At 34.2% G+C, this 11,984-nt stretch overlaps 2 protein-coding genes across 2 annotated transcripts; both read right to left on the reverse strand.

Annotated features, from left to right (window-relative positions):
- Positions 1-1,574: 1,574 nt before the first annotated feature.
- On the reverse strand, positions 1,575-2,117 carry LOC131658566 (agamous-like MADS-box protein AGL80). Its single transcript, XM_058927846.1, has one exon. The coding sequence runs from the start codon at positions 2,115-2,117 to the stop codon at positions 1,575-1,577; it is 543 nt and encodes a 180-aa protein (XP_058783829.1).
- An 8,126-nt stretch (positions 2,118-10,243) lies between these two features.
- On the reverse strand, positions 10,244-10,624 carry LOC131658567 (agamous-like MADS-box protein AGL80). The gene has a single exon (XM_058927847.1). It carries the CDS (start codon positions 10,622-10,624, stop codon positions 10,244-10,246), a length of 381 nt encoding a protein of 126 aa, XP_058783830.1.
- Positions 10,625-11,984: the final 1,360 nt, after the last annotated feature.

Here is an 11,984-nt window from a genome sequence, read left to right on the forward strand (position 1 = left end):
CTTTCTGATCGCAAATTCATATCATTTATATATGTTTTTGTCATCATCAAAAAGGGGGAGATTGTTAGAACAAGATTTGTTCTTATCAATTATCTTAGTTTTGATGATAACAATAATATGAATTTTGCTTGAGATAATATGGTACTCTAATCCAATGCAATTTCCCTTTCAGGAAATATATATAAAGAGTACGCATAATTCAGCGCTCAGAAGATGTGTCTCAAATGGTTCAGCATGCAACATCAGAACATGGTCTGGCAAGACATCAGAAGATGGTCGAAGCAGAATCAGAACATGGGTCTATGGAAGCATCAGAAGAACATGAGATCAGAAGCACTGAAGATCAGAAGATGGTATCACGCTCAGAAGCACTTCAAGGTCAGAAGATCAGAAGATGCTGTGCACCAAGCTGTTTCACTCTGATGATATTCAAACGTCGTATTCACAAACATCAGATCAGAAGGAAGTACACGTGGCAGACTACGCTGACTGACAAAAGGAACGTTAAAGCTACTAAAGGCTACGTCAGTAGACACAGCGTGAACAAGGCTCGAGGTAGTTGACAAAAGCGTATAACATTAAATGCAAAGCTGTACGGAACACGCAAAGCATTAAATGCATTCAACGGTCATCTTCTCAACGCCTATAAATATGAAGTTCTGATGAGAAGCAAGGTTAACGATTCTGCACCAAAACAACTCATATCAAACTTGCTGAAACTCTGTTCAAATCAAAACTCAGAATCTTCATCTTCATCAAAGCTCACTACATTGCTGTTGTAATATCTTAGTGAGATTAAGCTTAAATTGTAAGAGAAATATCACAGTTGTGATTATCGCTTTTAAGAAGCATTTGTAAACTCTTGAATAGATTACATTAAGTTGTAAGGAACTAGAGTGATCAGTTGATCAGTATACTCTAGGAAGTCTTAGCAGTTAGCTGAGCAGGAAGTCTTGGCAGTTGGCTGAGCAGGAAGTCTTGGCAGTTGGCTGAGCAGAAAGTCTTAGGAGTGAACTAAGCCTAGAGTGATCGTGTTGATCAGTAGACTCTAGAAAAGTCTTAGGAGTGAACTAAGCAGTTGTTCCTGGAGTGATCAGGTTGTGATCAGAAGACTCTGGAAGACTTAGTTGCGGCTAAGTGGAAAACCATTGTAATCCGTGCGATTAGTGGATTAAATCCTCAGTTGAGGTAAATCATCTCTGCGGGGGTGGACTGGAGTAGCTTCGTTAACAGCGAACCAGGATAAAAATAATTGTGCATTTTATTTTTATCGCTCAAGTTTTTAAGTCACACTTATTCAATCCCCCCCTTTCTAAGTGTTTTTCTATCCTTCAGAAGTAACCTCCATATCCCTCATAGCACTCGCCTTAGTAGTCGTCTGCAGCGCAACATCCGTCTTAAAATGAAGGGGCACTTGTATCTCGATCACCATCTGTGTATCATCCTCAACTGCTTCTTAGACATCTTATGTAGCTTGCTCATCATTAGAATCTCTAGTTCATCCAGCAACAGGTGTAGATCCTCTTCAATATATATTGGAGAGTGCATGCAATTTCTTGAGTATCATCTGCCTCCTATTGGACTTGGCTTTGAGCAGCCATGACTTGACTTTCACTTTTATTCTGATGAATAACATTTTCACTATCACCTGATTCAATCCTTCTACCAATCTTCCTCAAATTATGATCAATGATGCAAGAAAGATCTTTCAAAACATCCATCGACATATCGTTCTGCTCGACATTCCCAGCATTGAGACACTGAAACATCAGCATGGTTGTCTCTTTCTCTTTGTTATCTGCCCATTGCCTTTTAAGTTGCTTTTCAGCCTTCCCAATTCTTTGTTTCAGAAAACTCTCTTGATCCACCATTCTTCTGCTTTGATCAAATTCAGGCACTGCCTTGAATTTCGTAAGCACCTTTTCAACTCCCGACGGAGATGGCCAGATCTCAGGTTGAGGATCGTATGGGCCATAAACTATCGCACAAGCATCGATACCGCAAAGGGTTGATATTTCATCGACCTTTTTCAATAAACCCTTCTTCCTTTTATTGTAAGTTGTTTTCCTTGCAGTATTATTCTCAATGAAAGCAAGCTTCACCTTCTTTCTAGTCATGGTTTTTGGCAAGAATAAGATGAAAATCAATAGAGAAAAAGAAGAAAAAGTTGATGGTTGTGATTTTTGTATTCTGAAAAATGTACTGTATATATACACCAGATTCTCTATACGTATGTGGTTAGATACATGTATATCAGTATATGTATGAATGATTTTCCAATTGGCATTTTTCAACGGTAAAATGTCTCCTTATTTTTATTCCATCTATGTCAATATTTAAAAGGAAAACTTTAATGACATTTACCTCTTAACATTTGCAATATTTAAATTATATGATTCATGAATCGTAATCTATAGATTCATGCACGTACGTGGTTAGTTGTTGGCCTACATTAGCTTTAATATATTTTCGGCTAAATACCCTTTTTGGTTCCTTACCTCTACCTCTGGGTCCATTTTAGTCTCTTTTCTTTTAAAATGACCAATTTAGTCCTTTATCTCTTCAAACAGCGCCACGTTAATCCTTCTGTTAGGTCCGTTAGTCAAAGTCAAAAAAAGAGAACACCTGTCATACACTTGGCACTTAGGTGAATTAAAAAAAACAAAAACAAATAAAAAACAAAATTTTCTTTCATTTCTTCTGTCTCTCTTTATTCTTCTGTTCATAATACCCATCTAAAAATTCATCATTGTCCTAAACCTTCATCATCCTCTTTCATACCCACCCAAAAATTCATCATTATCCTAGAAATTCATCATCCTCCTTCATACCCACCTAGAAATTCATCATCATCCTTCATACATTCATCCACCAAAACTCAGTTTGATTATAATCTTCCTCAAACATTCATACACCTCTTCACTAAAACCCAGAAAAACACAACAACGCTACCCATAAAAATCTCTTTCCCTCTTAATTTCAACTTACACCGAAAACATGACCTATGTATTCCCTTCCATTACTCATATCTTCATATCTCATTTTTTAATTTTGCCCTTTTCCAAAATACCTAAACCCCAATTTGCTTTACCAATTGATCCCAAATTTTAAGAAAGTGAATAAAATAATCAACTCTCAAATGGAATGTGTGTGTGGGGTTTGCTATCCGTCTGTTTTTTTATGAATGGACGAATCTGGAAAAGTTTGCTAGAAATGGTAAGGGAGAAAGAAATTGTACGCCGCTGTGCCGACGAGAGCAAAAGCAAGAAGAAATTATAAGGTAGAAAGATGATATTAGCAAGAAGAAGTTGTGCCGACAAGATCTTTCGTTTTGATTCTTCAACCTCTTCTTCAGATTTTATTTATTTTGTTATTTACTTTTGATTATTAATTTTGTTAGTAGATAATGAAAATGAGTTTTGTTTTTTTTTCTTTTTCTTGATATGTATTATAACACAGATTTTTTGTATGATGTTGCAGAAATTATGGATTTTGTTTGATGCTGCAGATTTTGTGTAACTGTGGATTGAATGAAAAAGTTATGGATTTGAATGATGCCATAGATATAATAATGTTTGAGAATTAGAAGGTCTACTATATTAAAAAAACAGAAGTAAATTAATTTATCTTCTTTTAATTTTTAAGATTAAAAAATAAAATAAATTGAAATAAATGCCACCTAAGATGCCACGTTGCCAACATTTGACGCCGTTTTTGAAAAATAGACGGAAAGGACTGGTATGATGTTATTTGAAGAGATAAAGGACTAAATTGGTCGTTTTAAAAGAAAAGGGACTAAAATGGACCCAGAGGTAAAGGTAAGGGACTAAAAAGGTATTAAGCCTATATTTTCTACTTCTATATAATTATTAATCTTACTAACTTTTTTAATAAATATTTAATATGTGAACATATATAATATATAAACATAAAGTGCAATACAGAAATTTTCTAATTAATACTTAAATCAATTAATTAATATTAAAATTTAAAATAAGTAAAAATATGAAAATTTTGGTAATACACTATAGTCCAAATTAATTTTATTAGTAAATATCTAGTATTTGGGAGAAAAAAAATAATTATAAATTTTTTTACCTAATCAACTTATTATCTTTATCTAAATATGTATATGTACTTGTGGTGAATACAACACTATAGATCCTGCCTAATTTATTTTTTTATATTAGTTATAAGAAAAAACTAATAAAATATTTATTTTATTTTAATGTAATTATAAATTTTGTTCTTTAAACTAATTTTTTTCATAAAATTAGTTAGACAATTTAAATTGGTTTTTAACTTAAATTTAGTAAACTAAATTATTTATAATATGTGGTTCAATTTATTGAACATTGTTAAGGATTTAAGTCTCATGTTCTCCTATCTACTAATGTCCTTTTATGGTTGTTTATGTGCATTTAAAATCATATTTACACACTGATATGTATTATCTCCCAATTGGATATGTTGATTATGAGTTGATATATCAAATTAAACGGGTTGGCCCATGCCAAGGACTGGAGTCTGGCTTCTAAAAATCCAAAAGTACATAATCCACGAAGCATGAGGCTTGTAAGAGCAACATGCTTTATGAGAGTATCGAACCTACTAACACGCCCAACCTGTTTATGCATTCTTGAATCATCTCGAATAAGATGGGCGAGTTGCTCCACGTTCGGGCTCAGAGCCCGGCTTAAATTATTCAGGATGTACAATTTGGAAACTGTGTGGGCTCTCTTTAGACCAGGTATACATTTGTCCCAAGTGTATACGTATGTACATAGCCCCCAAGCATGAGGCTCGTAAGGGCGAAATGCTTATAAAAAAAGTCTTTATTATGTTTGATCTTATTATTTTACGACTCAATAATTAACTCGACTTGCTGATTTTTAATTGGGATGTACATAGCCCAAAAACATGAGACCCATATGGGTGAGATGCTTAAGGAGATCATATGGGTGAGATGCTTAAGGAGAAAGATCTTCTAGATTTGTCAAAAGTTGCTTAGAGCTCGACTTATCTTTGTGGAATGCTCCTGCTTTATTAATAGAGAGTCTGACAAGTTCTGATTGAATATCAAGGGTACTATATCTCAACTCTCGTAACTATTTGTAAAGAGTCAAAGGTCTCCTATTTGAGGGTATGAGCATTGGAAGTCTTTTGCTTGTGTGCTTGAGCATATAAGTCTCTTACTTGAGGGTTTGAGCATTGGAAGTATCTTGCTTGTGTGATTGAGCATAGAAGTCACTTACTTAAGGGTTTGAGCAACGGAAGTCTCTTTCTTGTGTGATTGAGCAATTTGTAATCAGATTTTGGTTATAGTTGAAATCTCTTGGAAGTGCAAAGGGACGGGAGTACTCTCGGCTTGGAAGAGGAATCATGATAATTGTTTTGTGTCCCTCTTTTCTTTTTGACTCTGAACTTATTATATGTTTCTATGTCTATCTCAACCGCGAATCACATTATAAACTTACTCAGGTTCTGAATCTTATACTCAGAATCTGTCAAGTGTTCTTTGAAGAGATAACAAAGTATTTTTAACTTATATTCTTAACATAATGTTCAAAATATGATAACAGATTTAAAGAGAAATAAAGTAAAAGTCAAGAAAATTTAACCCCCCTTCTTGGCTTTTTCTCATCTTCAGTATGCTCCTTTATACCTTGTTTTGCCATTTTATCTTCATTTAAATAATGTCAAAAGAGGGAGAAAAGGTTGGTTGTGTTTTTATATGCTTAATCAAATTACACGATTACAAGATCCCAACGTTAAAAGATTTAGCAATTGAGGGGGAGTCATACAACATAGGGGTATTTCCAACATTTTTCAACTCTTATAAAAAACCCATGTTCAAATAGTTTTTCGCTTCAAAAAAGGAGAGATTGTGGAGAGGGTTTATTTTATCTAGTTTATGTAAATAAGATGATTGAGTATTGAAAATCAAGTGAAGAATTTAGATGATTGACCATGATTAAATTACTCATTCCCATTCATGTTATAATACTTTGAATTCTTAGAATTTTGTCCCATACTTTATCTACAACCTTCTTACATCATTGGGCATGAAAACCTATGAAGCACGGACACCCCAAACAAGACATCGACACTGACACGGAGACACCGATAAAAATTTTAAAAAATGAATAAATTAAATATAATCACAAATGTTAGTGTCGGTGCCTGACACCGACGCAGATATGGACACGCCTTTTTTTCAAAGGTGTTGGTGCTACATAGATGAAACCCATGAAAGAATTTCCTTAATAACTATTTATTATGTTGGAAGCAAAGCTTTAATTGATTACATCATTCTTATAATTGATTACAAGCTGCCAAAATTCAAAAAATTGGAACATTACATTGTTGTGGTCAATTACAAGTGTGTTGTAATCAACTACAACATGAACCAGTGTGAGTTTTCATGAACTAAAATCACTCATATGAATGCAAAAGCTTCACGAAACATTTTCTAACTTAAACAATCATTCAATAAGGCTTCTAAAGGTGTATAAATACGGTATCATACACTAGAAAATGAAATCGCCTCTTTTAAATGATCAATTTCAAACAATTCAAAAATTGTTTTTAAACTGTTCATACAATTTTAAATTATTGGAACTTTGCATAAATTTTAAATCATTCAAAAGTTTCATTAAAAATTTTTAAGCTACAAAGATATATAAGTTTGAATTGTGATATAAAGAAAGACAAAATAAATCAATCATTCAACTTCGAATTTAATCCAAGAAGAAATCTTATTCAAAATCATTTATAAATTGTGTGTTATGACTTAATTATCAAAGTTGTTGTGATAAGTTTTTGTTAAAATAAAGTAGTGTTTTTTATTTAAATGTCTAAGGTCGTAAAAGGGGTAATTGTGAGGACTAGCACAAGGAACTAAACATAAAGGATAATCCTCTAAGGAGTATAGGGGCTAGATGTACCCTTTAATTAATTAGGGGAACTAGAATAATCCACCCATGTTCTTTAATTTATGCCTTTAAAATTTTGCCCTTTACAGTAATCTTAAAGAAACATTAATCTTAAGAAACTCTACGCATAAGCGAGAAAAAACTAGCAATCCTAATTCAACCCCCCTTTCTATCTTAGATTGCATCTTATAGTTATAGGACTTCCAATATTAGATCATTTCTTCCCTACACGATAATTATATCGCTAGACATCCACTAGAATATTGTTACCACCCTACAGGGTAATTACATTGTTGGACATTCATAGAAGAATCCTTGACAGGATGCTAATTCAATACCAATACTATGAATAACATACTGGACATAACACTAAGAATTTCTTAAGCGAATCTCCAAATGTGTGAACATACTCTTTATAGAAAAACTCCTAAAAGGCATGGTTACAAATTGTCCTACAAATAACGAGAATACTAATAACATACAAAGTACAAAAAATTGAATTCTCCTCAAGAAATGCTTGGGGGAATTTCCCTCTAAGGAACTTAACTTAAAATCTTGTCTGATGGGATTTAACTTAAAGCCTCGTCTAAGGGTCGCGACTTACAATTGTTAGAACAGGATTTGGTTTTGCATTTAATATTTAAGTTTTGATGATAACAATACATATATTTGTTATACAAATATTTTGTACTCTAATAGTTTCTTAAGTTTGTAGATTCACTATTCTGGTTGATTAGGGCTGTTGTCCAAAAATATCATCAGAATCAGCGTCATCACACATTAGAATAACTATTCATCTAAATTATGATGTGACATCAGCAGTTTCGAAGAATGTTGAATGACTCGTGAGAAAAAGGAATTATAAATGTTTTGAAGTTAAGCTACTATTCAAGATTATAATTCAGCTCAGATACGCTTTTTTCCTCCAGCTCTGAATTCAAAATGTATCGTTGAGATAGGCTACTACTAACAACTCTAAAGACTTCCTTTTGGCTCTGAAAAATATTTTCTCTTGGAACGTCTACGTTACATGATCTCTTCGCTACTCTCTTCACTTTAGATAAGAAGTAAATCTCAAAAGAAGAATGATCATAAACTTGCAATAGAAGCAATATGGTACAACATTACATAGTCTTTTCCACTATTGCAAGACGTATCGTATGATTTCTTCTTTTGTGTGCTCTTTGTTCCCCACGACTTTCTAGAGCTATTACATCAAGGAAAGCTATGTCTTGTCCTCTCTCAAGGGTCATCTTTTCCATGGGACATATATAAGAGACACTCTCATTTGAAGATGTTGCCGATTTACAACGCTATTCAAGCTATATTTTCAAACTCAGGAAATAAACTTTAAAGAGAAAAAGACAAAGAAAGATCTTAGAAAAACTGTACTAAACACTCCATTGTGAGAAATCTAGTTTCTAAGAATCTGTAGAACACAAGAGTTGTTGCTCATTAGATTGTGTTAACATCTGTGCTAAATTGTTTATGTTTAAATATGCTTTTCAGAACTTATATCTTTGTAAACATTACCATTTGTAAAATTATTGAGATTTGTATTCCTCAAGTGACTAGGTTTTTAGTCTGTATACATGAGAGGGCTAAGGTGTATTTCTAGGTTCTTAGAGGTTGTTACTAATCTATAAAGATTAGTGGATTAAGTCATTTTCTAAGGAGAAATCACCTTGGCGGGTGGACAGGAATAACCTTTTCTAAGGTGAACCTGGATAATCGCAACGTTTTATTTTTTTCTCCCTCTTAACTATCTCATTGACTTTTCTGAATAATCTTTCTAAGAAGAAATTTTTTTAGAAAACCCCATTCAAACCCCCCCTTTCTTATGTTTTTCTCTACCTTCAATTGGAATCAAAGGTCCGACTCTTTGTTTTTTATCAAACACTTAACCATAAAGAGAGATCCAGCATGAGACAAACTTTTTAAATGGATGGCGCTGCTAATACTCATGGAAGAGATAGTTACATTGCTAAACCTCCAGTATTTGATGGAAAACGATTTGACTATTGGAAAGATAGACTAGAAATTTTCTTTCTAGGATATGATATTGATCTCTGGGAGATTGTCACCAATGGGTATATAACACTTGTTATTGCGATTGGTATTCCCATTCCTACAAACGGAATGGGTGATGAACAGAAATGTGCGTTTAAGAATCATCACAAAGGTTGAACCATTATTCTCAATGCCATATCCCACAATGAATATGAGAAAATTACAAATAGAAATTTAGAAATTAAAAAGACATTCTTGATTCGTTAAGAATGATTCGTGAAGGCAATGCTCAAGTCAAAGAATTTAAGGCCTTGGCCTTAATTCAAAAGTATGAAACCTTCATGATGGAAGAAGAAGAAGAAACTGTGGAAACTATGTTTTCAAGGTTTCAATCTCTAGTCACAAGACTCAAGGTTCTGGACAAATGTTATACTACTGTTGATTATGTTAAAAAGATCATCAGAAGTCTACCCAAGAAATGAAGACCTACTATGGTAATTGTGTTAAAAGCTCTCTAATGATCTCAATAACATATCTCTTGAGGAGTTGGTTAGTGCTCTCAGAAGTCATGAAATAGAGATTGAAGAAGATGAGCCTCATAAAAGATGAAAATCAGTTGTTCTAAGGTCCAAAATCTCATTTTCTTAAAAGAATAAATAAAGGGTATTAATAATGTTTTTCTAAAAGGTGTTATTAAAGATAGTGTCTACAATAGTGCTTTTATAAAATATTAATTACAAGCTCTCAATGAAAATTTTCAAAAAGAACTAGTGGGTTTGTTACACTTCATTTTAATCTTCTTAAAGTAGATTTGTAACAAGTTTTGAGGTCACGAGACACTTCTTCATTCAAGACCAATTCCCAACTTATTATTGTTGGTTGATTATCATTTATTAATTCATTTGTTTCTATGATTCTTACCTCTCACCCCCTTAGAAATAATACTAGAGGGATCTTAATTGGTTGCAAAAATTAATTGTTCTCATTTCCCCTTAGTTGCATCTCAAAACTTGAACTCAACTTTCACAACCCTTTCATTCGTGTGTTTCATTATTTCTATATATAAATATAATTGTTAATAGTCAAGATTAAGGATATTGCAAAAGTATTGAAAGCACACAGAAATACATAAAACATGTGAAAATTACAGATGACCAATGATTGTATCTTCACGTACAAAAAAAAAACAAATTATAAATCATCCTATAATTAAAAATTTGGACTAAATTCGTGATATCCACCTCAAAGGATATGCATCATCAAGTCCATAAACAACTGCTTTTGAATGAAATTATTATTCATATCCATCCCAACCTACTCATCATTTTAATTTCATCATTATCAGGTGCGGTTGGTGGTGGCGGCGGTGGTGGTGCCATGGGGAGTCGGACTTGGCTTTGAGCAGCCATGACTTGACTTTCGATTGGATTTTGGTGATTAATATTTTCACTATCATCGGATTCCTTCATTCTACCTATCTTCCTCAAATTATGATCAATCATGCAAGAAAGATCATTCAAATCACTCATTGACATATCGTTATGCACGACCTTCCCAGCATCGAGACATTGAAACATCAGCATGGTTGTCTCTGTCTCTTTGTTATCTGCCCATTGCCTTTTAAGTTGCTTTTCAGCCTTCCCAATTCTTTGTTTCAGAAAACTCTCTTGATCCACCATCCTTCTGCTTTGACCAAACTCAGGCGCTGCCTTGAATTTCGAAAGCACCTTTTCAATTCCCGACGGTGATGGCCAGATCTCAGGTTGAGGATCGTATGGGCCATAAATAATCGCACAAGCCTCGATACCACAAAGGGTTGATATCGACCTTCTTCACTAAACTCTTCTTCCTTTTATTGTACACTATGCCAAATTTGTCTTTTAGCAGCACCCCTACTAAAGCGCTTTTAGGAGAAAGCGCTGGCATAGGTTTCGCTAAAAACAAAATAAAAAAACACGCAAAAAAAGCGCTCTTAAAGGGGGGGGGTACGAAAGCGCTTTCTAAAAGCGCTCTTATTGGGGGGGGTACGAAAGCGCTTTAAAAAAGCGCTCTTATAGGGGGGGTACGAAAGCGCTTTCAAAAAGCGCTCTTATAGGTGGCTTATGAAAGCGCTTTCAGAAGCGCTCTTAAAGGGGGGGGTACGAAAGCGCTTTTATCCTAAAAAGCGCTGGTAAAGGCAGGGCTACCAGAGCGCTTTCTAAAAGCGCTTTCATAGCTGTTTCGTTAATTAAAATTTTTAAAATCAAAATAATAGCTGTTTCATAATCCCTAATTCTTCTTTCACTGCCATTGCTGCCCAGAACGAAGAAACGAAGAACCATCGCTGCCATCTACGAAGAACTCCATAAAAACTCCATAAAAACTCCTCAAAACCGTATCTCATCCTCAAAACCGCCCAGAAAAACAAATACGAAGAGAATACGAAACTAGAACGAAGAACAAACCCTTCTGATTAGGCATTCTATTATTCACACTTTATAAGATCTCATTAGGTATTCTGATCAAGACATAATGATGATAGCTATTTATTATCTTGACAGAATTCCTTAGTACCTGATAGAGAAACCAAGAAGCATTTGTTTAGCTTAATTAAGACATGGATAAGACATGGATGAATTCAAACCGATTGTCGAAAGAGTACGAGAAAGGGGTATGGGAATTCGTTGAGTTTGCGGTTGCGCACTCCGAAGACCCGATTCGAATGCCATGTCCTTGCTTGGGTTGCTGTTATGGGGGTAAGGTTGACGGGAATAAGTTGGCATCCCATTTACTACGGTTTGGAATTGATAGAAGTTATACATGTTAGACAATGCATGGTGAGAAAAGTAACGGGAATGCTGAGTCGAGGTGTAATGGGAAGTATGCTTCAAACGACGATTGCACAGACACATACGATTGCGATCGAGTCGAAGAGATTGCAGAAGCGCTTGAAGAAGATCTTGAGGATTGTCCCAAAATGTTTGAGAGGTTGGTAAGCGATGCAGAGAAACCGTTGTATGATGGTTGTTCAAAATTCACAAGATTGTCTGCGGTGTTAAA

This window comes from Vicia villosa, linkage group LG3 (genome assembly GCF_029867415.1).
Source record: "Vicia villosa cultivar HV-30 ecotype Madison, WI linkage group LG3, Vvil1.0, whole genome shotgun sequence".
In the NCBI taxonomy this organism is placed as follows: Eukaryota; Viridiplantae; Streptophyta; class Magnoliopsida; order Fabales; family Fabaceae; genus Vicia; species Vicia villosa.